The sequence below is a fragment of the Phacochoerus africanus genome, chromosome 4, assembly GCF_016906955.1.
Source record: "Phacochoerus africanus isolate WHEZ1 chromosome 4, ROS_Pafr_v1, whole genome shotgun sequence".
Taxonomy (NCBI): Eukaryota; Metazoa; Chordata; class Mammalia; order Artiodactyla; family Suidae; genus Phacochoerus; species Phacochoerus africanus.
The window spans coordinates 77,299,386-77,326,279 of record NC_062547.1 but is presented as its reverse complement, the minus strand read 5'-3'; the positions used below and the strand labels follow the sequence as shown (position 1 = coordinate 77,326,279).

General features: G+C 60.2%; 1 protein-coding gene across 1 annotated transcript; it reads left to right on the top strand.

The window, feature by feature from the left end:
- The first annotated feature begins 6,250 nt into the window (after positions 1 to 6,250).
- On the top strand, positions 6,251 to 20,175 carry EFNA2 (ephrin A2). Its single transcript, XM_047777736.1, has 4 exons — positions 6,251 to 6,417; positions 15,656 to 15,969; positions 18,110 to 18,175; positions 18,745 to 20,175. The coding sequence occupies exons 1-4, from the start codon at positions 6,275 to 6,277 to the stop codon at positions 18,864 to 18,866; spliced, it is 645 nt and encodes a 214-aa protein (XP_047633692.1). The 5' UTR covers positions 6,251 to 6,274; the 3' UTR covers positions 18,867 to 20,175.
- Positions 20,176 to 26,894: the final 6,719 nt, after the last annotated feature.

Here is a 26,894-nt window from a genome sequence, read left to right as displayed (position 1 = left end):
GCTGGTACCAAGTTCCAGAGAGGGCCAGAGTCAGTGTCCTGGCTCTTTGGTTGGGGGTGGGGAACAGATGTGGACCCCATGTGGGCTGTAGTTCTCCCACTTAATGACCACTTGGCCCCATCCCCAGCTGTCCACAGGGTCCACTGAGAAATCCCATGAAGTAGGCAGAGAGATGGGGAGGATCTATCTGACCTGCCTGGATAAAGGCCCTGCCAGTCATTGCTTCCAGGCAGAGAGAGAACTGCTATTCATCCATCAAAGCCCTTGCTTAAGGGCTCCCTGCTCCATGCTTCCTTCAGCCCGGGGCCCCTCAAAGGCCATGCCCTCTGGAATTCCCACCTCTCCCAAACTCGTACCATTACTTAGTGGGCGTTTTCCAAGGCGCACCAGGCCGTGGTGAACAGGTCTGGAACTTCCTGCGGCCCGAGGACCCCTGTGCCCACCCTGCCTTTCCCCCATCAGCCTCCCGTGGCATCACTGATCAATCTGATCCCCTTTCTCAGACACCTGAGAGATATCCTGGCACTCAGCCCCCATCTCTGGTGAGTGGCTTGATGAGTTCCTCTGTGGCCATTGTTTCTAAGCAGAGTCCAGCTCTGGCCTATCTGCACACTGGGTCCTGTAAGTTTGGTCCTGGAGAATGAGCACGGCGAGACTGGCCTGTGGCCCCCCTGGGCCTGAGGCTGCTGGACCAGTGGCTGAATTTACCAAAGGCCATGTCATTAGAAGGAGCTGCCACCAGGTGTCAGCTTTGTGCCGCCCAGCCTTCACCCTGCTGGCCTGTGGTCCCAGGTGTGGCCTGAGCCAAACCTTTGTTGTACAGGTAGGCAAATAGGTCCAGCTAGGGGCCCCATTTCTCATACCTTCTGAGTCCCACCTTGTCCCCATGTCCACTGCGAAATGGCCCCAGCCTGATGCCCACTCAAGACCCATCGACCCCTGGAGCTCCTGTACCTGGCAGTCCTGCTGAGTAGCTCTGCACACACTGAGCATGTGTTCCTGCCTACTGTCACGTGCAGAGTCAGCTGGTCACCCATCTCTCCAGCCGGGGTGTTGGTCCCCAGTCTGCTTCCTTGCATCCTTGTCAGCACCCCCCCCTTCCCCCAGTCTGCTTGCACGTCTCTTCCACCTCTGGTACCCAGCTGCCACCTCCAGTAAGTCCTCCCTAACTGCCTGGGCCTAGCCCCCTTTCTTTGGGAGGGGCCAGCAGTCAGGAAGTGAGGCAGAACCTCTGGGAGGCCCCCTGCCCCAGCTCTGGCTGCTCTCCCCAACTGTTCCCCCTCTGGGTCTATCTCCTTGCGTCCCTGCCTTTTTGTCTCTGCGTCTCTGTCTTTATCTGACTCAGAACTCCTCCCCGTTTCTCTCCATCTGTGCTGCCTCTCTCACTCAGCCTCCCTCCCTTTCCGTCTGTCCCTTTCTGTCACTCTGTCTCCCTCCGTGTCTGACCCACTGGGACACGCTTTTAACAGGCGCGCAGACACCATCCACGGCCCCCCCCCATCCTGTGATCTGCGCCCCCTTCCCACAGCTCTGAGCGATTTCTCGAGCTTCAAAAGGCACATTAATTACTCTAATGAGGTCAGGAGAGACCCCGCGCTCTGCCATCCGGAGCCAGGAACACACCGCGTGCCCCCGCAGCCCCGCCGGCCGCCTCCTGCCCGCCCCCCTCGGGCGGGAGGGGAGCCCCGCCCGCTTGCCGGCCCCTGTGCCTGTCAGCGCCGTCAGCGCGCGCGCCCGCACCCCCGGCATTAGTGTCGAGTAATTGGCAGCCCCCGCCAAGGTTAATGCACTATTAGCAGGAAGTTCTCCGCGGCTAAAAGCCGGGAGAGGGGCCTGTCAGCACGAGATGAAAGGCCCCGGGTCCCGGCTGGCTGGAGGGCCGCGTGTGCGTGTACGTGTGCGTGTGCATGCGAGCACGGGAGGGGCTTCCAGCAGCTTCCTCCACTCCGCACACGAGTACAGGCACAAAACGCGGCCGCAAGGACACGCGACACGGACAGTCACGCGTGCGGGATGGACACGACAGGAGTATGCACACACACGCGGGTGTCCAGTGCAGCCGGTCTCAAGCCCGGTCCAGGTGGGGGGCGCACAGACCCACAACCCAGCGCCCTCGAGGCCCCTCCCACCACTGCTGCTTCCCCCAACCCCGCAACAGTAGTGCCCACGGAACACGCAGCCAACCAGTACCCTCGGCAGGAGGATGGGGCAGGTTGGGGTCTCTGGCTCCTGGGTGGCAAGACAGGGCCCTGCCCCCAGCCTTGGTTCTCCATCTGGGGCATGGGGCTGGATGGGGTGGGTCAAGCAGGGTCTCCTTGGGCTCAGGAAGAGGGCAGCTTGTGGCTCTGCTGCCCTGGGCCTGCAGTGCTGGTCCAGGCCAAACGCCTTCCCTGGAGGTGGGGACACCTCCACTGGCTCTGGTGTGGCTCCTCCTTTCAGCTCACCTGGGGTCAGCAAGCAAGGGCCTCCTGTCCTCCCTGGGGGCTCAGGCCCCTGGTGGCCCATGTCACCCTCTCTGGGCAGTTTGAGCCACAACCCCGCCTCTATGCAGCCCTCAAGGTCTTTCTTGTTCCTGGACAAGTGTGGCTGTCCAAGGGCCCATGTAGACGTGGCTCCAAGAGGCTGCCAGAGCCATGCTGCCTAGGATGGTGGCCATGACCATTACTGCTCAGTACGCTAATGACGACTAGCTATTTACATTTACATTAACTAAAAGGAAGTGAAGTCTACAATCTTGTTCCTCTCTGTACTGGACACATTTCACGTGCCAACAGCCACATGGAGCTGGTGGTGGTGCCTCTGTTGGACAGTGCTGATCTGGAACTTTTCCATCCTTGGGGGAAGTTCCTTTGGGCAGTAGTGGTCTAGTCCCTAGACTGGCTGTGGGAGGAGGGGGTCAGTGTTCAGGCCCTGGGACTGGGAGGGTGGAAAGGGAGGAGGGAGGGAAGGAGGGGGAAGGAAAAATGCTGGGCTGGCTGTGGAGGCTGCAGGAATCTTAGGACCTGGCTGAGATTCCAAGGGCCTGACTGGACTCTGGACACAAGGGCGGGAATTTTAATTTATTGGCAAGAGAAAGGACACGTTTGTTTGTTTATTCTCTGTGACAAGCTGTGGAACTCTCCTTGACACACACATCCCCCCAGGTGCCAGTGAGGCTGGCGCTGTTGCCTGCCCCCCAGTCCAGCTCTGACCTGGGTCAGGGGAGCCCCAGACCTGCTCTCTCTGGTGACCTTTTTCTGCCTCCTGAAACATACCTCAGCCAGAGCAGGCGGCGGATTTGGTCAAGTTTTTTCTGTAATGAGAAATTTCTCCCCACATATTTTTAGCTTCCTCCAAGGCACTATGGCCTTTGGAGGTTGAGGGGGTGCTGGACACTGATCCTGAGCCCCTGGGATTCACCCTTCCGTCTGGGGCACCTGGCGATGAATGATAGGTGGTGGGTGCGGGGCCAGGGTCAGTGGGTGAGGGTAATGGGTGATGGGTGATGTGTTGGGGTCAATGGGCAGCAGGTGACCAGTGGCGGGTAATGGGTCAGAAGCCAGTGGGTTCTGGGGTTAGCGGGTAGGGGGTGCTGGGTGGGGTCAGTGGACAATAGGCAGTGGGTGCTGGCCACAGGTTAGGGGCAGGTGTGGGCCTCACTTGGGCAGAGCTTCAAGGTCAAGAGTGCAGCCCATGGTGGACTGGGACAGACACCTATGAAAGATCCTGTCCTGGGTCTGCACCTGGTGCTGAGTCAACTCTGAGTGACCCCCAACCCTGACTGAGCCTTGAACCTAAGACTGACCCTATCCCCAAAGTAAGCCTGATCTCTGACCCTTGACTCCAGCGGAAGCTTACTCCAGGATGACCCCTGATCTCAGCTGACCTCCTGTGGGCTGAGCTTGGAGGCTGCAACAGCCTCCAGCGCTGGGAGGGGACAGTGGCCCCCACTGGACAGGGGTCCTGGAGGGCAACTGGGCAGCTGTCCCTGCACCTCCACCCCCTCCTTGCCCGGGGCCAGGCCATGGAGCTGGCCAGCCCTCCCCTCCAGGGCCCCTCCTGGGGGAGCGGCCAGCGGGCGCAGGGAGGTTGAATGGGGGACGTGCGCCTTTGTTCCTGTCCCTGCTCCGGCTCTGACCTTGAGAGAGAGACAAGAACAGAAGGAAAACGGAGCTTCTGCTCAAATCCGCTCGGCGGCAGCGGTGGTGGCGGCTCTCGCCTTGGTGGCCCCTGCATGCAAATGAGCCGAACCACCCCAGGCCTTTGCTGGGGCGTCCCCCGCCCAGTGTGCCCTTCTGGCTCCCCCAGCTCTGCAGGCCCAAGCTCTGCTGGGTGTGACATGAGACCCCTGCCAGGCTCTGAGGTCCCACAGCGTGGGAGGGGGCAGAGAGAGCTTCCAAAAGGCCTTTGCAGGCAGGAACACTGGGTTGGGCCAGGCCTGGCATCCTGAGCTCACAGCCCCTCTTTCTGGGCCCAGCCGTGAGCCTCCATTGCAGAGAGCTGGCCTCCCAGAGTGGCTGCCCCATCACTCCCCCGAGAGCCAGACTAGCCAGCCTGGGCCAAACCCGGCCTGAGTTGCTGGGAGCCCCAGGCCCTCAGTCCAGCAGTGTCCAGAGAGTCTGTTTAAGGCCTTGCCACGTGACCCTGGACCAGTTCTGGTCCTCTCCTGGCCTCCTGTGCCTGCCCCGTCCACCACTTGGGGGGTTAGGCTCCCATCCTCCCTTGGGACTTCAGACCTGGCCTCCTGTAGTCAGAGGACCAGCAAGACCCGGAAGCTGGAACACCCCAGACCGTTGGGCTGAGTTCCCTGGATGGCAGAGGACAGAGGACCTGGAGGAGGGGTAGCTGAAGCACAAGGAGGACAGACCTGGAAGGAAGAAAATGGAAGGACTCCCAGGCAGGGTTCAGCCCAAGCAGAGGGCTCAGTGTGGGGAGGATGACGCTCAGAGCACATGCCCACAACATGTAGGAGGTGTGGGGCTGGGATGGGTCATCTGCTGCCCTGCCTCGCTGAGGTGAAGCTTATTTTGCCAGTCTCTGGCCTCTCTAGGTTCCTTCGAGGAGTTTACATAATCCATCACCCAGAAACCTTCCAGCTCTTGGCTCTCAGACCCTGTGCCAGCCCTGAGAGTATGAAACAAACCCAGAGAGGTAAAATCTGGCTGGGTGCCACTGGCACTTTCCAGTCAGCACTTGGTGACAGTGTACCTCCACAAACTCAGAATCTGGTGAGGCAGACAATGGCATGAATAAGGAGAAAAATAGGCCGGGCCCCCAGTTTTTGCACACAGCCGGCACCCACAGAAGTGCCAGTTCTCTGAACAGGTCATACACTCTGGCCCCTGCCTGGTGCCCTTTTGTCCTCTGCCCCTTGAGACTCCCCATGCTCCTGACTGCTGTTGGCCTCGACCCCACTGTAGGCTGCTGGGAATATTGGGCACCCACTATTTGTCTGGCTCCCTTAGGGACTGAGGTCAGGATTCCTGTTTCACTTCCTAGTTGAGGAAACAGACTCAGAGAGGAGAAGTGACTGCCCTGGGAGACAGCGGTAGCTGTTGGCTTTGGACTTAAGGTCAGTCCCACCACAAAACTCTTCCCCGGGCTGGGTGAAGTGTCACAGCATCCCCTCGGTCTGGTTTAGGATTTGGGGGTCTGGGTTTGAATGAAGGAGGTGAGACGGGGCGAGCCATCTTTGTGCCTTCTACTCCTTGCTTGGGGCCTGGCTTTGCAGACCACTTGGTGGCTTGAATGGAGATGAGTGAGGGACTCCGCCACCCTGGGCTAGGCCCGCGTGATGACGGGGGGCGCGCCCCCGCAGAGTTGGTGGCTGGGGTTGGCCCCTGCGGAGGTGGGCAGGCCGCGGTGGGGTACTCATCCGGACCATTAGACTGGGGCGGGGGTGGAGGGGCGAGGGCGCGGTTGCGGCTGGAGCCCCCCGCCCAGCCCCCGTGTGTCCGGGGCACGGCAGGAGGGGGCGCCCGCGGCCCTCCCGGCGCTCGGGCGGGACAAAGGCCGGAGCCCTGGCCCCTCCCCGGCGGGTGCGGCAGCGACGGCCCGCGCTCTCAGAGTCCGCGCGGCCGGGCCGGCGCCCGGGGCGACCCCGGCGCCCCGCCTGCCGCCGCCTGACTTCTCGGCGCCCGAGGTCGCGCGCGCCCAGGCGGGGGCGGCTGGGGATCTCCAAGCGCCGGCGCGCCCTCCTCCCGCCCGCCCTGCGCCCGCCCGCTCGGCGGCGGCGGAGGAGGCGGAGACGGCCGGCAGGCGGCGGCCAGGGGAGCGCGGCGGCCGGACCGGGGCCATGGCGCCCGCGCAGCGCCCGCTGCTGCCACTGCTGCTGCTGCTGCTGCCGCTGCCGCCGCCGCCGCCCTTAGTGCGCGCGGAGGACGCCGCCCGCACCAACTCGGACCGCTACGCCGTCTACTGGAACCGCAGTAACCCCAGGTGAGCGTGGCTACGGGCGGGGACCGGGCGCTGGGAGACCCCGGGAGCCCCCACCTCAGCCTGGTCTCCCGCCCTGGGCACGGAGCGTCCCTGCGCGCTGCCCCCGGAGTGGGGGCTCCCGCTTCCCACGGGATCCCCCGGGAGTTCTGGCCCCCGGAGTTTGGGGGACTCCTGCTCCGCGTGCATCTCCCCCCAGGGCGCCCCGCCGCCTGCAGATTTGGGAGACTGGGCGCCCGGCGTGCCCCAGAGCGCCGCCAGTCCCGGAGTTTGGGGATCCTTGCTGGCACCCTCAGAAATCGTGCAGCCCTGACTTCCCTCGCCGGACTTGGGGGACCCCCTCTTCGGGCCTCTCCAGGGACCTCGTCTGGCTTTCGAGTTGGTAGAGATGCCCGGGAATCTTGTGGCTGAGCTGCACCAGGCGGTGGGGACCGTGGCCGGGAGAGGGGTGGTCCATGGGCAGGTTTCCCCGGTGGGTCCCCAGTGAACTTGGGGAAGTTAGAATGCCCTCCCTGCAGACCAGCGTCCACATTCACTCCAGCGGTTCCCTGGTCTCGGTTTTATAGGGACAGGCAGACCAAGGCACCCAGGGGCTGGGGTTTGGTCCTGGGAGTCCTGATCAAGTGGCACTCTTTCCTATCCCCCTGGCGTTGATGGGGAAACTGAGGCGCAGAGGGGCCAAGCAGCTGGCTCAAGGTCACCACGAGGGGAGCAGAGCTGGGGCAGGGACCCAGGTGGTCTTGTGCCCAGCCTGCCACGCCCGGCTGAGGTGCCGAGGTGCCGTGCCTGCCCGCAAACCTTCCTGTCAGGCACTGAGTACGATTCAGGGGCGGGGGGGGGGGGCAGCAGGAGCCCCCCTTAGTGGACCAAGAAAAGTTTGCTGGTGATTGCCCACATCCTGGACAGCAGAAGCCTCGGGCCATTCCGGGTCTGGAAGACTGGAGTGGGCAGTGGTCCCGTGGGAGATAGGGCTCTGGGGTCCTGCAGCTCCTGCTCAGACCTCGTCAGGGTCGCAGTCTTATCAAGGCCAGTGGGCTGCATGTGGGGGGCCAAGGCACCGGCCTCCCTGCTCTTGGACCCTCTGCCACTGGTCACTCTCTCCGTTTTCAAGCACCAGCCGAACCACTTTCCAGAGCTTGCCGTCCTCCGCCGTCCCCTCACTGTCCCCTTCCATCCTCGGTCCTCCGGTGGAAAGTTGCATAAAGGGCGGTCTCTGAGGCAGGCTCTGGGACAAGGGCAGCCAGTTTCCCAGGTGGGGGCAAGGAGTGTCCCCAAACACCCCCTTCTGTTGCCTGGTGGGGTTGGGCCTGGGGGCCGAGGGCAGAGACCCTGGTCGGCAGAGAGACAGTCGGGCCACCACGGAGCTGGTCCCCCACCCCGCCCGCCCCGCTGGTCACATGTGGGTTTGATTAAGGCTCTTCCCTGCGGCCCAGCAGGGAGCCCAGCGGGCAGCGCTTCCCCGGCCCAAGTTTTTGGTTTCAGCTCCGGAATCTCTGTCCCGGCATGGCCTGTCCTTTGTTCTAGCAAACGCCAAACATGCGAGGAGCCTCGAAGGGGACGGAAAGGGGTCGCTGGGGCCGCCTGCTGCCCCACCTGCTACAGGCTACAGACAGGACCCCGGCCCGGGAAGGATGCCGCCCCCATGCCTGGCTCTGGCCGGCTGCTTGGCCGCCTCCTGTTGCTGACCTGACAGCCCAGCTCTGACCAGCTGCCTGAGGGGCTGGCCTTGCTTGTCCAGTGCAGACCCTCGCGATCAGGGCCCTTCTCCCTCCCCCTCCTCCTGTCTGGGGCATCCTGGGTGGGAGGTGTCCTCCATGGCTTCTTGTGATGGGGTCTGGGGCCCAGGGGAGCACCTGGCCCAGGAAGCCTGGTTGGGTCCATAACTGGGGCTCCATTCATCGCTGAGGTTGTGGGGTTCTGCCAAAGGGGCCTTGGTGGCCTGGGGACCCCTCAGGAGGTTTGGTGTCCAGGGTTGTCTGGTGATGGTGTGTGCCAGGCACAGGAGGAGGGGTGGTGTCCGGCCTAGGTCCAAGGGCACCCAGTCCGGAGACAGCTGCAGGGGAGAAGGCATCGTTGCCAGCAGGCCTGAAGTGCAAGGCAGTCCCACAGGCAGGGACGAGAGACAAGCCTGTTTGGGGAGAGACAAGGATGGGGTCAAAAAAGAGACTGGTGGCGGTGGCAGGCGGAGGAACCGGGAAACGCAGGGATGGGCCATGCCTGAGAGGGGGGCACTCACAAAGGGTGCCGTGTGGAAGGGGCCAGAGCCATGCTGGGCAGCTCGGGCCGGGGCCAGCCGGGCAGCGGAGGAGCTGGAGGGATGTGTGTGCTCAGGTGGGAGACCTGCAGAAACAGGCGGCGCTGCGGTGAGGCCGGCCACCCTTGTCTGGCCAGGCCTGGTACCTGCACTGAGGAAATAAGTACGTGGCAGTGTTTCCCAAATTGCCACCTCCTGCTGTGCAGTGCATTTCCTGCACACGCGAGGCTGGCGGACCTTGCCAGGGAGTCCCGCATCCATCTCCGCCCCTGCCGGCTGGCTGTCCAGCTGTCTGTCTGACCAGCCCCTGGTCTGGGCACTCCTGAGCTGGCTGCTGGGTGTCTCTGGGCCTGTCTGCAGCTGGTTGGGCTGGGTGGGGGGTCCCAGTGGGGTCCCCACTGCCAACCGTGGGGTTGGGTGTGCTTCTGTGTATGTGGAGGGCACGGGACCAGCTAGGAGTGTCATTGGGCTGCAGGATGGGTCTGCCTATGTCACTGCGTGTAGCTGCGGGTTCTCCCCCATCACGTTTGGGGTGTCCTGGGGCCCCGGGAGGTGCTTATCTGTGTGTGTGGTGCACACACATCACCTGTGTGCCTACGTGTGCATGGTGGCCCTGGCCCTATGTGTTTGCATGCGTATCCGCATGATTGTGTCTGGAGCATATGCATGTGCAGGGTGCGTGCATGTTTGCAGGAGTGTGTCTGAACGTGGAAGGTACGCAGGGTGTGGGGTGCACAGTGTATCTGCCTCTCTGTACGTGGGGTGCATACATGTCTTCGGAGTGTCTGTGTGGAGCACACACATGCGTCTGCATGTGCGGCGGGCTCTGGCCACCCGGGGGCCTCCAGCAAGGGGCAGACAGCTCACACTGATGGGGCTACAGCTTGTCCTCCCTGCCCTCCCACTGCTCCTCCTCTGCCCTCTCCTAGAGCCCAGGTGGGTCCCTTCTGGGAGCACGCGTCCAGGTCCCATGGGCCCTGTGCTGCCTGTGGTGCAGAGGGGCCATCAAGGTCCAGGGCTGGCACCTCACAGGGTGCCCGCCTTCCCTGAGTCCCCCACCTGATTGGAGACCAGCAGCCCGGGTAGACCTGGTGGTGTGGACCTGGGTTGGGCTTCTGCCCAATGCAGCCTCTCCAGCTTTGACTGGCCACGTTCCTGTCTCAGACAACCAGGTGGGAATGGCGACTGGGGCAGCATCTTCCCTGTGGTAGGGGTGTGGGTCTCCTCTGGTCCCTGTCGGCCTCACCCAGGCCTCCGGGGAACCGGCTATGAAGGGGGTGATGCCACGTTTTGGCGCATGAAGCTTCTTTGTTTTATTTGAAGGGGGCTCATCTGCTTGGCTTGGGGGCTCAAAGAGGGAGGATTTGGGGGGCTGGGGGTTCGAGGGTGTGATCTGGGGGGTGGGGACCCGGGAAACCTGGGTGTGCCCTGGGGCGGGCGGCTTGGTTACCAGGAGCCCCATCTCCTCCATGAAGTGGGGTGGTGAGTCATGCCACTCAGCAGATGGCAGCAGGGCCTGATGTGGACAGGTGAGGCACAGGCATGACCCCAGACGATCAGAGGCCCCAGACTGAGAGGGGAAACTGAGGCGGCTGGACCAGGTAGCGGGCAGCAGGCCTCCACGACCAGGCCCTGCATGTGTAGCAATAGCGAGTTCCTGCCCAACAGGGGTAGGCACCGCAGTGCGGTGGGCGGGGTGGCAGTTCTGAGATGTCTCCACCTGCCTGGGCCTGGGCTCTGAACCTAGAGTCCACAGGCTCCCTGGGGTGGGATGGTCGGATGGGCCTGGGTCCCTCCCCATAGCTGACCACCCCGGGTGGCTCAGGTTGCAGACAAGGAAACTGAGAATGGGGGCAAGCTGATTTCTGTGGGGGATTTGGTGCCCAGCCTGCCTCGGAGCTGGGCCGAAGCAGGGACTCCGACCTCTGGGTCCCCCAGCAGACAATCTCTCCGTGAGGTTCCCGGTCCCGCAAGGTCCTGAGTGGAGGGGGTGTGTCCTGAGGGCGCATGCATTCACCAGAGTCCCTGAGGCAGTGTTTTTGCAGGGCCAGTGATTTCCTTCCTTGGGCTTGTTCCGCAGCCTTGAGCCAGGCCCATACCTCAGCAGCTTCTTTCCTCTGTGACATCCCCCTCCCCTGCCCCTCCTCCTCAGGACCAGGACACAAGCCACCTGGCCCCACGGTGTTGCTTTGGGGCAATTCTCTCTCGGAGACAGGTCCGGGGAGGGCTTGGAAGTCCCACACCGGCCAGCTGTACCGGGAAGAGGCAAAGCCCCGTCCCAGAGGCACCGCTGAAAGCTTGGCACGTGCACAGAAGCCAGACTTCCAACTTAGAGGCCAGCCAGCCCTGGCCGTGGGCTCGACCCCTCTCTCGTCCTGCCTCCAGGCACAGGGACCTTGGCTTCAAGGGGCTCTTCTCACTGCATGGGCCTCGCCCATCCCAGCGCAGCCACACACACCCTAATCTGCCCACCCCGTGGGTCAGGCTCCCGTCAAGGATCCAGAGAGAGTGACTCATCTACGGCCATGAGGAAGTCAGGTCCACTGGGGTGACCCCCTCCAAAAGGCAGCCATGTCTGGCCGAGGAGTGGCAGGGACACGGAGCACATCGTGGGGGTAGAGGAAGGTGGGGTGACCAAGGCAGGCACACCCTGTGGACTGTGCCCCAGGGCCTCTTCTGGCCTGAGACCAAGGCCCCGGGGGTGGGGCCGACTCTGCAGCACTTCCCCACCATTCTGCCCACCCTGCCCTATTTTTTGCCCTCTTGCTTCAGCTCTGGGCCCCATGCCTCAGTTTACTCCTGCACCCACAAAGCCATAAGCATTCATTCTCACCTGTCCCTCTACCCCCTTGGGGCCCTAATTTTCTGTGATATCCTGCCCAGCTTCTCCTTGCCCCACCCCCCCCACTGCAGGAGGAAGGTGGCCAGGCCTCAGATGGAAGAAGTGTCTCCTTGGTCCCTGGAAAGGCCAGGGGAAGGCACGGAGGTCTTGGTGCCTCACTGGGGGCGGCAGGGGAAGGTAGGTGGGCTCTGCCCATCTGGGCCTCGGGACCCTGCTGCTCACTTGGGCCGGCCTGGTGTGCTCTTTGCCGGGATCTTTGCTGGCATCCCTGAGCCCCTTCAGCAGGAGCTGTGATTGGGCTCAGACCAGGGAGGCGAGAGGCAGAGACACAGGAGTAGGAGGGATACAGACTCCCTTGGGTGCTGGGTAGGGGCCCACGGCTGCACTGGTGCCTCAGTTTCCAGTCTGGGAGGGTGGCACGGTATGCCCACCTCCATTTTGGGTGAAATTCCTAATTAGTTGCTTTGCTATTAGCATCTAATGACTTGACAGTCACCCGATTGGAGCTAATTAGCTGCGGGCCTGGTGGTTGCCAGAGAGGGAGTGGGGGGGTAGGGGTGGCTTAGTGAGGGTCATTGGTTAGAAAGGGATGCCTACAGGTGTGGACACTGGTGGGTGTCTGGCAGGGTGAACGATTGGGGACAAAGGTGTGACTGGGAGGAAGGGGGAGGTCTGAAAGCCGGCGGGGGGCGGGGGGGGGGCGCTTATGTCTGGGAACCCATCCCAAGTCAGTCATTAACCCCTTAGTGAGAATTTCGATCTCTATCTGCCGCTCCCACAGAGTATTTGCATATCAGGCTTCAGCATTAATGGAGGAAGTGAAAGCTTTGTCTTGCTCTCACCAGGCTGGGTTTGGGGTTGGGGCCCCCTCCCCAGCACCAGGCACCACCCTGAGCACGGGCTAGGCGCCAACTTAGAACTGGGAATGCCAGCGCAGCAAGGCGTCACTATTTTAGAGCTGGGAAGGGGAAAGAAAAAAATGGCCCACTTAGGCAGCCAGAGCTCAGGTGAGGTGGGGGCTTCTCCTGGGAGCTGCCTTCTTGGGGTCCCCGCTCCCCAACCTGGGTCACTTTTCTGCTCCCCATGACTCTAGCACTCAAGAGACCTCGAGTCCTGGGCCTTTGTTCGATAAACAAACATATTGAATGCCAGTGTGTATAGGGTTGTGCTGGCCACAGGGGAAGGGGCAGAGAAAGAAGTGGAGCCCTATGATCCAGGGAAGGCAGACAGAAGACTGCATACCATGATGTCTGAACAAGATGAATTGGGAAAGTAGGGAAAGCATGCCAGGTCGAGGGAACAGTATGTGCAAAGGCCCTGAGGTGGAAACAGGAACAGCCCAGAGGCTGGCATGGCTGGAAGAGGGTGAGCAGGGGAGACAGAGGGCGATGAAGTTGGGGTGGACCTGGGAGGACTGTGGATTTTGTTCTGAATGGTGGGGAGCCAGTGGAGGACTTTGAGCCCTTCATTGAGAAAAGTGAGCCTCAGGAGCTCCCTTGTGTGTCAGTGGGTTAAGGATCCAGCCCTGTCACTGCCATGGCTCTGGTTACAGCTGTGATAAGAGTTTGATCCCTGGCCCAAGAACTTCCAAATGCCGCTAGTGAGGAAAAAAAAAAAAAAAAAGAAAAAAAAGAAAAAAAAAAGGGAAAGAAAGAAAAAAGAAAAGTGAGCCCTGGATTTTGGGAGGCCAGAGCCTGGCTGCCCTGGTGGGGCCTGGACGTCCAGCCTCTGAGCCATCAAAGCAGCTTCCGTCTCTGATGTTCTCCTGAAGGTGAGCTGGGGGGAGCCGATGGTGGCGTCACATGGGGAGGAAGGCCAGCAGGAGGGGGGAAATGCAGGGGAGGGAAGGGAGACACCTCGGCCCACCTTCCGGAGTCCATTCCCTCCAGAAAGACCCTGCGTGGTCAAGTTCTCTTCCAGGCTGAGTACCATGCCAGGGACGAGAGGGGAAACAGAGGCTCAGAGGGGGGTGGGAGACCAGGATCCCCCACCGCCTGTGATTCCCCGTCACAGCCTCCCCTGCAGGGCCTGCCTGGGTGAGGGTGGTCCCCAGGAGGCTGCTGGGCCACGGCTGTCATCGATCAGCTGATCAATGGGGCTTTCAATGGGGCTGAGAAGGAGTGAAAATGACTTTTCAAAAAGCCTGGAGCAGATTCTGCATCGATCACACCCAAGGGCTGGAGGACGCCACTAGTCAATGAGACGCCTGTGTCCAGCCAGCCGTGGGACAGCCCGAGGGATGGGAAGGGTCCCAGCATCTATGCAGAACTTGTTGTGAACATGGCTGGAGTCCTCCCATCAGCCTCATAGACCGTCCCCACAGCAAGGAGTTGGATACTGAGCTTTGAGAAGAGGAGCAGAAACCAGCTGGGCTCCTGTGACTGAACCAGATAGGGGGTTCCTCGGTCCCCCAACTCACCACCCTGCCAGACCCATTTATTCCACAGATGCCATCCCTCCTATGGGAGTGGGTGGGCTTCCTGTTCCTGGACCAACTCAGCAGGGTAGGGAAGGGGCTGGGGGTGAATCCATGCACCCTCCCCCCATCTTTGACCTTAAATTCTGTGAGCGTTGACCTCAGCCACAGTGACAGATGGGGAAACTGAGGCTCTGTGAGCAGGCTCCCTCCTGCCTCCTTCCAGCCTCTGGACTCCCAGGAGCCCTTGCCCTCGCCTGGTGCAGTCTCGGGGGCAGCGGGGAGCCAGCCAATGTCATCTGATAATCCAGCTCCCCCCCCCCCCCCCGCCCCAGGTGCCGGCTGTGCCAATTAGCACGCCCAGCACAGGGGCCGTGCTCCTTCCTGTGGGCTGGGGCAGCTGGTACAGGGGCACAGGGGTGGGCGGGGCAGGGTGGGGCTGGGTCCTAGCAGCTGTGCTCGCCCTGCCACCAACCCTCCCTGGGCCTCAGTTTCCCTGCTGGTGCAGAGAAGGAGGAGGCCAGGACAGCCTCAGGGAGCCTGCCCCCCAACCCTCCACTGATCAGGCCTTTTATGTGCTAATAAGCCCCTCTTGGGAGGCGCGCTTGTCCCCCCTCGGTCCAGGCCGCGTTTACATGACAGGGGCCCAGGGGGACCACGTCCAGGAGATCTAAGGGCTCCTGGCGCTGTAGCCCGAGGCAGTGATGGAAGGGGAGCTGCCGGTCCCTCTCTCAGCTGACCTCCATCCTTGCCAGATGAGGCTGGGTCGGGGCGCGGCGGGGGAGGGGGAGGGCGGCGAGAGAAAGGGACACGGGCTACGTGAAAGTCTGGGGAGACCTCCGGGGTGAAGGCCTGGGGCAGGGCTGTCAGGTGGAGGTATCAGGGGTGGGGAAGCTGGTGGGGTGACCAGGAGATTGCAGGGTAACTGCCGGATTTTGGAGGCTCTGGAGGGAGGACTCAGGTCAGAATATCACAGAGACCAGAAGGGATAGGACTGGGGAGGAAGAGGGACCCAGGGCACCCCTGAGTTGGCCTGAGCATCCTTCATTCCAAGCCCAGTCCCCTCCAGGGAAGCTGAGGCAAGGGGAGCTGCAGAGCTTGCCTCCAGAGAGGCCCAGAATACCTGGCTTGTGTCCCACCCTTCCCTTCTTGGCAGCTAATCTTCAGAAGGAAAGCTGAGGAGGCTGCCCTTGGGGATAGCAGGGCTGGCTGCCTGGAGGAGGGGGCACAGACGTCCACCTGTAATATTGTTGGAGAGGGCTTCCTGGTGGGGGGAACATCTTGTGCCAGGCCTTTTGCGGCTGAGGGGCCCAGATGTCGGTTCTGCAGGGGGTGGGGGACCTAGGAGGCCTCCCAGTCACAAGGCACCTGCTCCCGTCCTTGTGGTTACCCAGAATGCCCGGTGGCAGCCCCTCCTCCCCAGCACCCACCTCACTGTGGGCTCAGGGCTCTGGGCAAGCCCCAATCTCAGGGCAGCTGCTGTGGCCTTGATGGGTAGGGTTGTGCCAGGCAGGGGACCGCACCGGCAGCTGCCTAACCCCGCCCCCTTCTCCCATCTCCGATCTTCCCTTTTTCCGCTACCCTCCTGCTTCCTGTCCCCTCCTGAGTCCCCCACTCCCCGCGCTGACCGGAGACCTCACGTGTTTACTCCCCTTCCCCCCCTGAACTGATTCCCACGCCCTATGCTGCGCCCCGGCCCCCCCGCGCTGACCGCTGACCCCGCCCCCAGGTTCCACGCGGGCTCGGCGGACGACGGCGGCGGCTACACGGTGGAGGTGAGCATCAACGACTACCTGGACATCTACTGCCCGCACTACGGGGCTCCGCTGCCGCCGGCCGAGCGCATGGAGCACTACGTGCTGTACATGGTAAACGGCGAGGGCCACGCCTCCTGCGACCACCGGCAGCGCGGCTTCAAGCGCTGGGAGTGCAACCGGCCCGCGGCGCCCGGGGGACCGCTCAAGTTCTCCGAGAAGTTCCAGCTCTTCACTCCCTTCTCGCTGGGCTTCGAGTTCCGCCCGGGCCACGAGTACTACTATATCTGTGAGTGGGGGCGGGGCAGGGGCTCCTCCCACGCTGGCTCCGTCTCCCAGGCCGGCTCGCCCGGTGGTCCCGCCAGCCTCCCAGTAGACCCGCCTGTGACCTCGGCCTCTGGGCTGGGGGAGCCAATGGCCCGACGGTCAACCTGTCCCCCCCCACCCCCCCGCGACACTGAGACCAGGGGTGCCCACTCCTCATTGCCCTGAGGCCTGTGGACTCTGGGGAGGGAGTGGGTGAGGGCGGACCAACCCTTGCCCTGGCACTGGGTCTCCCTGGACACACGGCCTCTCCCACTGGCCAGACCTTCCATTGCCCACTAGCCCAGCCCCAGATTCCCCAGGGAGTGTGAAGGCTTTTTGAGGTCAGTTGGCGGCAGCTGGGTGTACATGCTGCTGGGGGCCTGGGGGCCGGTAGGCTGCCCCTGCCTCAGCTGGGCATCAGAGGCTCCCAAGGACCCCTTCTGCCACCGCATCAAGTGCCAAGGGTAAGGTCTGGGGAGACAGCAGCATTGGGCCTGGGGTTTGAGTTCCCAGTCAGCTGGGGCCTTGGCAGCCAGTAGTCTCTGAGAACCTGAGCCAGGAATATGGGGGTCCCAGCATTACCCTTGCTGAGATGGGGGTATTGGAGAGCCCGCCTTGGCATCAGATTCATGCCTCCCCTGGGGGGACACTGAGACACCCATGGATTGTGGGGACACATCTCTCAGTGTCCTGGTGAGCAGGTGGGGGGTGGGGGTCCGCCCCCAGGGCTTCGGGAGGGGCCTGGCGCCTCACCACCCCAGCTCCTGCTGAGTCAAATTAAACTCTACAAGGCTCCATTTTCTCCTTTCTCTGCTCTATTTGGATTTTTTCCTTTTAATTCAGGGAAGAAGGGAGTGGGGGAGGGGAAGAAGGTGTTTAAATTAAGTCCCGTAATATAAGAAAAATTACATTTTTCTTTCCAAGACGGGAGTTTTATAAAGATAATTATTGTAATTATTCGTCCTATCTCTGTGACGAATGTTATTTTTATTACGTGCTTTTTATCTTCATCTCCCAGCACAAGGGACTACTGGGGGCTGGCAGAGGTGACGGCCACAGAGAGGACAGGCCGAGAGCACAGGCGGGGACAGGCCCAGCCACATCCGTGTGGATGCCCACATCTGTTCATAACTTCAAACCTACCGCCTGTGGGGGCTCTGGCTTCCCTCCTGGTCTCTGTCCTGGTCCCCGAGCCCTCCCTCCTGCCTCATCCCTGATGCTCTGGTACTTCCCCACCTCCTCAGGATGCTTGCCAGGTGGGCCAAGGAGCAGGGAGCCCCGTGGTGGAATTTTAGGTGCAAGGACTCAACATGCTTCAGCCTCTACGTGATCCTGGGCAGTGTGGGTGAGGCAGGAACCCTATGTGGTTCCCAGGGGTAGTTGGACTCCCATTAGCAGATGAAAATAATCATTCCTGGAGTTCCTGTCGTGGCTCAGTGGTTAACGAATCTGACTAGGAACCATGAGGTTGCAGGTTCGATCCCCGGCCTTGCTAAGGATCCGGCGTTGCTGTGAGCTGTGGTGTAGGTCCCAGACGCGGCTCAGATCTTGCGTGGCTGTGGCTGTGGCATAGGCTGGCGGCTACAGCTCCCATTCGACCCCTAGCCTCGGTATCTCCACAAGCCGCAGCAGGGCCCCAAGAAATGGCAAAAAAACAAAAAAACAAAAAAAAAAGGAAAAAGAAAGAAAGAAAATAATCATTCCCAAAGCACCTACTGGGGGTCAGATGTGGCCCAGATAGAGGGTGACTTGCCAACAGGCACCCTGAGAGCAGGGATTTGCTCCTGAGAGTCAGTCATTTGGTTACACTGGTGTTTTGCTGATTGAAAACAAACCTGTTTTTATTCATCACCTTTGAACCTTGCCTGTGCTGCCCTGGGGTGAGATGGAGCCAGATGTAGATTACCCCCCATCCCATCTCTGTGGTTAGGATTCAGCAAAGGGAGGGGTGAGAGAAGTGTGCAAGAGGACCTCTTGGAAATAATGGGCTTTGTGTCTGGGGCTTTGATGTATGGTTAGGAGTTTTACAGGCAGCTTCTCTCAAATGGGATCAGGGTTGGGTCACAGACATGGGGAAGGGGTATACAGTCCCTGCCCCACTAATCCCAACCCCTCTCTTCCAGCTGCTACACCACCCAATGCCGTGGACCGGCCCTGCCTGCGGCTGAAGGTTTATGTGCGGCCGACTAGTAAGTGCTGGGGAGGTCATGTAGGGTCCAGGCCCTCTCCCCTTGTGTCCTTAACTCACAGAACCCATTGAGTGGTCTGCAGAGTCAGGAGGTGGTCACAGCCTAGCCAGGGAGTCAACTTCAGCAGTGGTTGGGACTGGCCCCACCAGAGCCTCTGTTTTCGCCTTTGCAAATGGGAACATTTTAGACTTTTAGGAATGAAGGTTGAAGTCCATGGCTGGGCTTCACTGAGGCGGAAGCCCCCTGAGAGGGAGCATCAGGGAAATTCTCTGAGATGGACCAAAGGCCTGTATTCTGAGCACTTGAAACATAGCAGCACTTAGAGAGAGGAGGGGCCTCCCGCAGCCTCGCCACTTCAGCTGGCACCAGGAAAACATTTGTTAGGCACCTACTGTTTGCCATGCTCTGTGTTGGAGGCACAGCCCCAACCAAAGTGGACAGAAATCTCTGTGCCCCTGAAGTTGAGATGTTGAACAGTGTCAGGCGTGATGAGCTCTAGGAAGTGTCTGGAAGCGGGGTGGGGAATGGGGGAGCTGGCCACTGACCATCCTGTCTCTGTATCCCCCCAGACGAGACCCTGTATGAGGCCCCGGAGCCCATCTTCACCAGCAATAACTCGTGCAGTGGCCTGGCCAGCTGCCAGCTCTTCCTCAGCACCGTCCCCGTGCTGTGGACCCTGCTGGGCTCTTAGTCTCCGACTGCGGGATGCCGGCCCCGCCTGGATGGCCCGCCTCCGAGACCAAATAGAGATGCCACTTCTCCCACGACTGGTGCTGCTCCGCTGGGCAGGGGGCTGTCCACCTGCCCCAGGGCTGGCCGGGGGCTGGGGTCGGCCAAGGCACTCCCCGCCCCCCGCTGTGCCCGAGAGGCCAGGTGTCCCCAACACCTGGCCAAGCTGTCTTGTCTGGAGACCCTGGAGAACCCAGGAACCTCTTGGTGATATTGGGGTTTTGTTTTTTAGTTCCTTTTTTAGTGTATTTTTCATGGTTGGATCAGAAAGACTTGAGTTTTTAATTTAATTTATTCCTTGCTGTCGCCCATGACTTTGGGAAAGAAACAGAATGGATGGGGCAGGGGTTCCTGCCCCCTGGAGGAGGAAGTCAGGGGAAACTCTGGTCTGGTCACTCCGTTTGTTGGGTCCTGGCTGGAGGCCGTGGTGGAGTGGGCCCCCCGGGCCCGGGACAGGCTGGCCTGAGGCAGAAGGGGCAGGTGAGGATTCTGGTCCAGGGTCCTCAGACCCCTGTCCCACTAGCTGGACCCTCCTCCCTCCTGACTGTCTACCAGAGCTGAAACCCCAAGGTTTCACCAGAGGCCATCGTGAAGCCTCGCCCCCTCCAAATCATAGCATCCCAGCGTCTTAGAGACGGCCTCCGCCATCCGTCCCCCTAGCCTTGCACAATCGCCCCCCGAGGCCAAGAAGACGTTACATTTCTGTAAATAGAGCCAGCAAGTATATACTGTGATTTATTTTTACTGTATTCCTGAGGATGGACTGGAATGTTTCTTTTCCTCTCACCCCTTCATGGGGGGGAGGGGGTCTTTTATTTTGGTGGGGGGGTGGGGTGGGGTAGACTTTTTAGAGTAGAAGCCGCACTTCGCAATAAGCTCCTTTGTCTGTCAGCCCCTCTCCCCCACTACTCTATGACGAACGATGTTTGTTTGTAATAAAAAGGAAAACAAGACAAAACAAAATCGGGGGGGAACATCATCACCAAAAAAAAGAGATCCCTCCCCAAGACACTTTAATGAAGTAAACAGCGCATTTATACAGATTTCATATTTCTACCCGCCTTTCCTGATCTGTGTTTTATATATATTATATATAAATATATATGGTGCGCGGCCGCCGGGAGCCGGCTCAGGCACGCCGGTGGGGGGCTTTTGTAGGGTCATGGGCGGGCAATGTTGCCACGCCTGGAGCTGGCGACGGGGCCTCCCCCCTCCGTCACAATCAACTTTGGATTCTGTATTTTTTTATAATAAAATGAGTGTAAACATCAGGGCTGCGTGTCTGTGTTTGGGGCCATTGGTCCTAGTAGGAGGGACTCTGAGCTCAACTGGGAGTCGGGTCTGGGATCTGCTGGAGAAGGGGTGTCTTTAAGGAATATCTGGAGACCCCAGGGCCGATGGTGAGTCTTCAGTTCTGTCCCTAGAGGCCTGGCCCTGGAACGAGAATTTTATGGGGTGCTATTATCATCTTCGTCACCCCTGGGTGATGGGAACAAGGCCCTCTTCCCCAGAGGGGCAGCTGGGAGGATGGAGGGTTGGCTTTGAGCACACAGCAGGGGTTTATTAAGTGTCCACCACTGGATGCACTTGAGCAGGTAGGAATCCCTGGACTCCAGAGCCAGTCGAGGCCTCCTGGACCCTCACCCGTGCTTGGAGCCTGTCCTCAGGTTCTGCAGAGAGTCCCTTAGGATCCAACCGAGTTCTGGACCATCTTCAGAGTTCCTTGGTGGCCCAGCAGGTAATGGATCTGGCATTGTCACTGCTGTGGCTCAGGTCACCCTGGCCTGCCTAGGGACTATCTCATGCTGCAGACACAGCCGAAAAATAAAAATAAAAAAATAAATTCTGGGCCATCTTGGTCACCAAGCTTTGCCACAGCATGACTCAGTTTCCCCAACTCCTCAGGCCAGGGTGGGGGTCTGTCATCTCTAATCTCCTCCTGGCTTTACAAAAAGCCTGTGTCTGAGGGTTCTAGGGGAGGGGCCTTCACCCCAGCCACTCAAGTGGCACAAAGAGGCTGAGAGAGGCTGGGGGCTATGCAGCAGGGCAAGGGGCTGGGGCCTCAGGGCTGCTCCTCGCCTTGTGCCACCCGCCGGGACTGCAGTGTCTTGGGCACAATTAGCCAAGAGGGAAGGCTCTCGGCTAATTAATTCGGCCGTGCTGGGTCCCGAGACAGGGGCTGCCTCTTAATGAGGCCAGTGAGCAGCACAAAGACCCCTGTGTGAGCCCCGCCTGCCCTGCCCAGCCGCGGCGGCAGGACAGAGAGCAGTGCCTTCTGAGCACCGTGGAGGGACAGCCAGGGATCCCGGACAACACGGAGGGGACTCCAAGGCTCAGAGAGGGAGGAGGCCCCCTGAGTCCACCCTCCTTGAGATCCCTCGTCCAAACACTCCATCTCAGCCACGCCGTAGGGACCGAGGGAACTAGGGGGAGAGGATTAAATGCAGGGATTGGAGGCAGAATCTTAGCAGCTAACTCTGATTTTGTTATTTAAAAAAAAAAAATGGTAGAGATATCATTCACATTCTGCACAATCCATCCATTTAAAGTACAGTTCCACAATTTTTATACATTCATGCAACCACTAACCAATTCCAGAACGTTCTCATCCCCCCTCCCCCCACCCCCTGCAAAGAAGCCTCGGCCCCATGAGCAGTCACGCCTATTCCCTCCCCCAGCCCCTGACAACCAGGAACCCGTCCTCTATGTCTGTGGATGTGCCTGTTCTGGATGTTTCCCATCCATGGAATCCCACACTGTGTGTCCTTCTGTGTCTGTTTCTTTCACTGAGCATTATGGTCTCAGGGTCCATTCATGTGGTAGCAAGTGTTGGTTCTTCTCTCCTCTTTGGGGCTGCATAATATTTCAGTCTGTGGATGGGTGGCATTTTGTTTGTCCATTAACTAGTTTATGGACATTTAGGTTGTTTCATTTTAGCTATTATGAGCATTTTATTACTATTACTGTTATTGTTTGCTTTTATTTTTAAGGACTGCATCATATGGAAGTTCCCGGGCTGGGAGTCATATTGGAGTTGCAACTGCCGGCCTACACCACAGGCAGAGCAATGCAAGATCTGAGCCACATCTGTGACCTACACCATAGCTCCCGGCAATGCTGGATCCTTAACCCACTGAGCAGGGCCAGGGATTGAACCCACCTCCTCATGGATACTAGTCAGGTTCATAACCACTGAGCCACGACGGGAACTCCCTATTACTATTATTATTTTAAACTTGATCATAGTTGATTTACAGTGTGTCAGTTTCAGGTGTACAGCAAAGTGATTCAGTTCTACCTGTACACACATCCATTCTTTTTCAGATTCTTTTCCCATATAAGTTATTACCAATTATTGAGAGGAATTTATTATTTTTGAGACAAAGTTGTCACACAAAAGGAGACCTTGGATGGTTAAGTACAAAAATAGCTCTCTTCCCACCTTGGGGCCTTTGCATGCACATGCTGCTACCTGGTGTGCCCTTTCTGCAGACCACTGCCTGGCTCTCCCTCAGCCCCTTCAGGTGGGTCACTGTCCTTTCTCCACCTCCCTGGCCAAATGACTCTCACCTTACGCCTCCTGCTATCCCATCTCTGACTCTTTATTCATCCATCTTTCCCATGGGCTGGGAGTCCCCAGTGGGCAGGGAGCTGGCCTACAGTCAAAAGTCTCCCCTCAGACTTGTCACCTCTCATACTCCCTGATACGTCTGTGGAGGGACTGCATGGCCACACCCACCAGTAATGACAGATGAAATGCATTTGGAGCCTGGGTTTCTCAGGAACTATCTTGTCCATTGCTGGCCACTCCTCACTGTGCTGAGCAGCCACTCATTCCTGAGGCTGCACCTTGCGCAGCAGGGTGTCCCCAGGGCAGCTATTGGTATGCGGCTGCCGCATGAACCTGAGCCTCCTGAGGGAAGTGATTTCACTCCTGAGCCGGTTACTGCTGCCCTAGTGCCCCGGCGTGGGCAGGGGGTCGGAGAGGTGGGGAGGGGGGAGTCTCGAGGTCCCTCCCACGTCCTGATGATTGCTCTCCAGTGGAGCCGGCACCCCTCAGGTTCGTGGCCAACCTGGTTTTGGGGAGGGGTCAATATACCCACGGTCACATGAGGGCACCCTGCAGCCCCTGACCTGTGTCCTGGGGGCTCTGAGAAGCCCTGCTGCTCACCATTGGTCCCTGCACGCCCCCACCCCCACCCCCATGGCTGTGACAAAGGGGCTCATACCTGCCCTCTGAACTGATGGGGACTGCCCTGGCTTTCAGGGGTCCAAGCAATTCCCTTGACCATAGCCGCAGTGCTCAAGGCCACAGTCTTAGGGCCTCTGGGGCTCATGTCCTGTTCAGAGCCCCCACTTGCTCCTTCCTCCTAACACCTGCTCCCTCTAAGACCTCCCACCCCACCCCACCCCTTGTGTTTCCTGTGCTCATGTCAGCGCCCCCAGGCAGCATTTAGCGAGCACCTTCTGTGTTCAGTCAGTACTGTGGCCTTGGGGTGAGGACGATGGGGCCTGCCTCTGTATCCTCCGGGGCCCCATAGTTGGGGAGCTTATTAGTCACGAGAGGAGGCTAGGGTATTGGGGACCCTGGTCCAGGTTGCAGGTGGCCAGGCAGCCACTGATCGACAAATAAAAAGTGAGTTCACAGCCTGGGAGCCCCTGAGGAGCCATAAATCACTGAGAGATGACACACAAGCCGGAAATTAAGTGGCTGTAGTCGGGCTGGTGGGGCTGAGAGGGCCAGGGGAGGGACCAGGAGCCCCTCTCACCCTCAGTTTCCCCTCGGGAGCTGCTGGCCACATAATGGTACAGGTGATGGTCATTAGGCCTGGGGCTGGGTGTGGACCAGGGAGAAGGAGAGACCACAAACACCGGGCGGGCATGGGGCAGATGTCAGGACGGAGTCAGACTGATGGGCAAGTCTCTGCCCCATCTTTCTGGAGACTTCGAGGGAGGGAGGGCAAGGGGACCCACAGGAGGCTTCAGGGCAGGACTGATGGCTGGGGAGGAGTGGACTCTGGGTGGGGGCCTGCGGAGCTGAGGACCCTGGCTTCCACACAGGGAGGCGTCCAGGAGGCTCCTGATTCTTCTATGCTTCCTCTGCACTGTCTCCTGATGGAGCAGAAACCCCACCCATCCAGCCTTTCCATGCTTATGGAATCACTTATGGGCGCCAGGAACCTTAGGGCTGCCCACTCCATGGTCAAAGCAGGGATGTGTGTTGTGGGGGGGAGACCCCTCCATCCGAGGCAGAGAGAGAGATACTCTCCCAGGGGGTGGTCTACTGCACAGCCCCTGACCCGCCCCATTGATCTGGAAATGGAGGCTGAGGTCCAGAGGCGATCGATGGGCCCTAATGGACAAGGCAGTCCCTGGGGAAGGGGGCCACTGAGGGGTGGAGGAGACCCCCTCCCTCGTGCAGGTGGGGAAACTGAGGCCTCACCAGGCCTCGAAGGTCCATAAGGTGAATCCAGGCTGAGCCCCAGGCCTCCATGGAGTCAGGGGTTGGACCTGGGCTGGGCCTTGGGCAGCCAGGGATAGAAGAGACCTGGGTCCCCCCCCCCACAGCAGCAAGGGGTGGGGGCCTGGGTAGAGGGCCCCCCACTTTCACTCCTGTCCTCCAGGAAACAGGTTCTCCCACCAGGATGTGAGGCCTGGCTCCCTGGGCCAGGGTTCCACTCCCTGGGCCAGGACCCCACAGTGCAGCCCCCTGGGGGTGGGAAAATCCTCCAGGATCCCACCTGCTCCCCTCTGCTCCTGCCCCCAAAGGAGCGGGGAGGGCAGAGAGGCAGAGAGAGGTGAGGAGTTATTGTCTGTGGCCTCCGGGAGCCCCCCACCCACCCACCCACCGAGCCTCTCTCCCTCCCTCAAGGCTTCCATGATTTGTCTGCAGGATCAACGGACCCTTCCCGGGCGTCCCTGTTGAAGAGAAGGAAACGGAGGCAGGTGTCAGGCGCGGTGTCCCAGCCCCTACGGTGTCCTGGGGGAGGAAGAAGAGGCGAGAGGGGATGGTCGGCCGGGAGCCTCGGGCGGGGGCGGGCTGAAGAGCCAGCAGCTAACCGCAAGTCAGTTTGCGCCTCTAAGTGCTTAAAAGCCTCCTGTGGCCGCCGCTGGGACCGGCGGAAGGCGGGGGAAGGCCGGCGGAGGAAGGCCTGCGGGGGCCGAGGCTGGGGGAGCCCCCACCCGAGAAGGCCTTGACCCTGAGCTAGGCGGCGCATCTGGGGAGCGTGGTGGCCCCCACCCCACTCCGCGGAAGCTGAGGTCCCAGATCCGCGCCGCTTCCCCTGCCGGGCACCCCATTCCTCCTCTGAGGCCCCGCCCACCGGGCCCACCGCCCGGCTCCCTCCCTTGCACCCCAGAGCACCTTGGCCTAGGTAGGGTCCCCCCCCCCGCCCCCGCCCCGGGGCTCCCCGCTCTGGGCCTCAGTTTCCCCATTTGCAAAGAGGGGGTGTGAGCTCCGGTCTCTGGGGGGTGGGGGGGGCAGGTCCAGTTTAACAGCTTTGGCTAGGCCGCCTCCTTCCCCCAGACTCAGTTTACCCAACATTGTAATGTGCAGCAGGATCCAGGGCCCCACCTCCACTCAGTCTCTCTCCACTGGGACCCCCACCCCCGAAGGGGGAGGTGTTTTCCTTTCTGGGCCTCAGTTTACCCCTATTGGAGCAGAAGAGATCCAGCTGAGATCCATTTTACAGGTGAGAAGCTAAGCCTAGAGGAGAGGTTGGACCCAGGGGTCAGGCCAGAGCTGCCCCATTGCCTTGGGGCAGATAGGGAGGGAGGCAGCCTGACCACCAGGACTCCAGCTCCAGCAGCCAGGCCGGTGGCACAGGCCAGCCAGGAGTCTTTATTCTGGGCAGGGCCACAGGAGTGGGTTGGCACCTTGGCTGGCCGGTCCTTGCAAGGTCTCCTTAAAGGGCAAAGATTAGAGCCTGCTATTACCCTCCTGTGGGGGGCACCTTGAAAGGGCCCTCCCTCTGGGAACCCGCTCAGAAATGCCCGCCCCTGGCTGGGGACAGTTTACGGCCCCCTCCATGCTTGCCTCCCTGCCCCCTGCCTGGTGTGCCAGAGTTATGGTTTGCAATATTGTGCTCCCCTCTGGGCCGGAGTGTTAATGGAGCAGCCCTGCCCTGTCCCTGCACACGAGGGGGCCTTTATTAACATCATTCATCATGCCCAGCCCAGGCTGCCATCCTAGATGCCCTGTGGCCAGGAAGGGAAACTGAGGCACAGAGAGGTTAGTTGCTGTCCTGGCTGTAGGAATCTGACAGACCCAGGTTCCAGCATAACCTCTGCCACCCCTCACGGAGGAGTCACCACTGTTCTCAGAGCCTCAGTTTGCTCATCTGGGAAATGGACTTATGGTAGTACACGATGAGGGCTCAGCCAGGGAGTTCCTAATGACCCGAATGGTGGGACCCATAAGGGCAGAACCTTTGCTCCCTACCCCCACAGCCCCAGCCTCTGTCACAACATCAGTCACCCTCATCAAATGTTTGTTGAATGACTTAATGAGGGTGTTTTGCGGCTGGACTCCAAATCATGTGCTCTGGCCTCCTTCTCCAGTGTTCATTCCTCCGGGAAGGCCCTGGGTGTGGAGAGGCGGTGGGGAACAGCCTCTCTCAGATGAGGGGGGCAGCGGGGGCACTGCAGGAGTCAGCCGTGCTGGCTGGCAGATCTTTAAATTAAAATACATATATACACCAGATAAATAACTCGGCCCACATCCTGGTGACAGGTGGAATTAAGTCGCCCGGTTGGGGACCTGGCAGCAATGGCTGAGGGTTGGGAGTGGGGATGTGTCACTAGCTCTTGCCCCTGACTGTCCCCTATTCTACTGGTGAACATTCCTGCACCCCTGGAGCTGCCAGGGATGGGGGTTGGAGGGGAAGAGTCAGGGGATCTTAGGGGGTCAGGGAGTGAGATCTGGGTCCGAGACCTGAAATCTGAGCCCCAGGGTGGGTGCCTAGTCCAGGTCCAGGTGTGATTGACACCA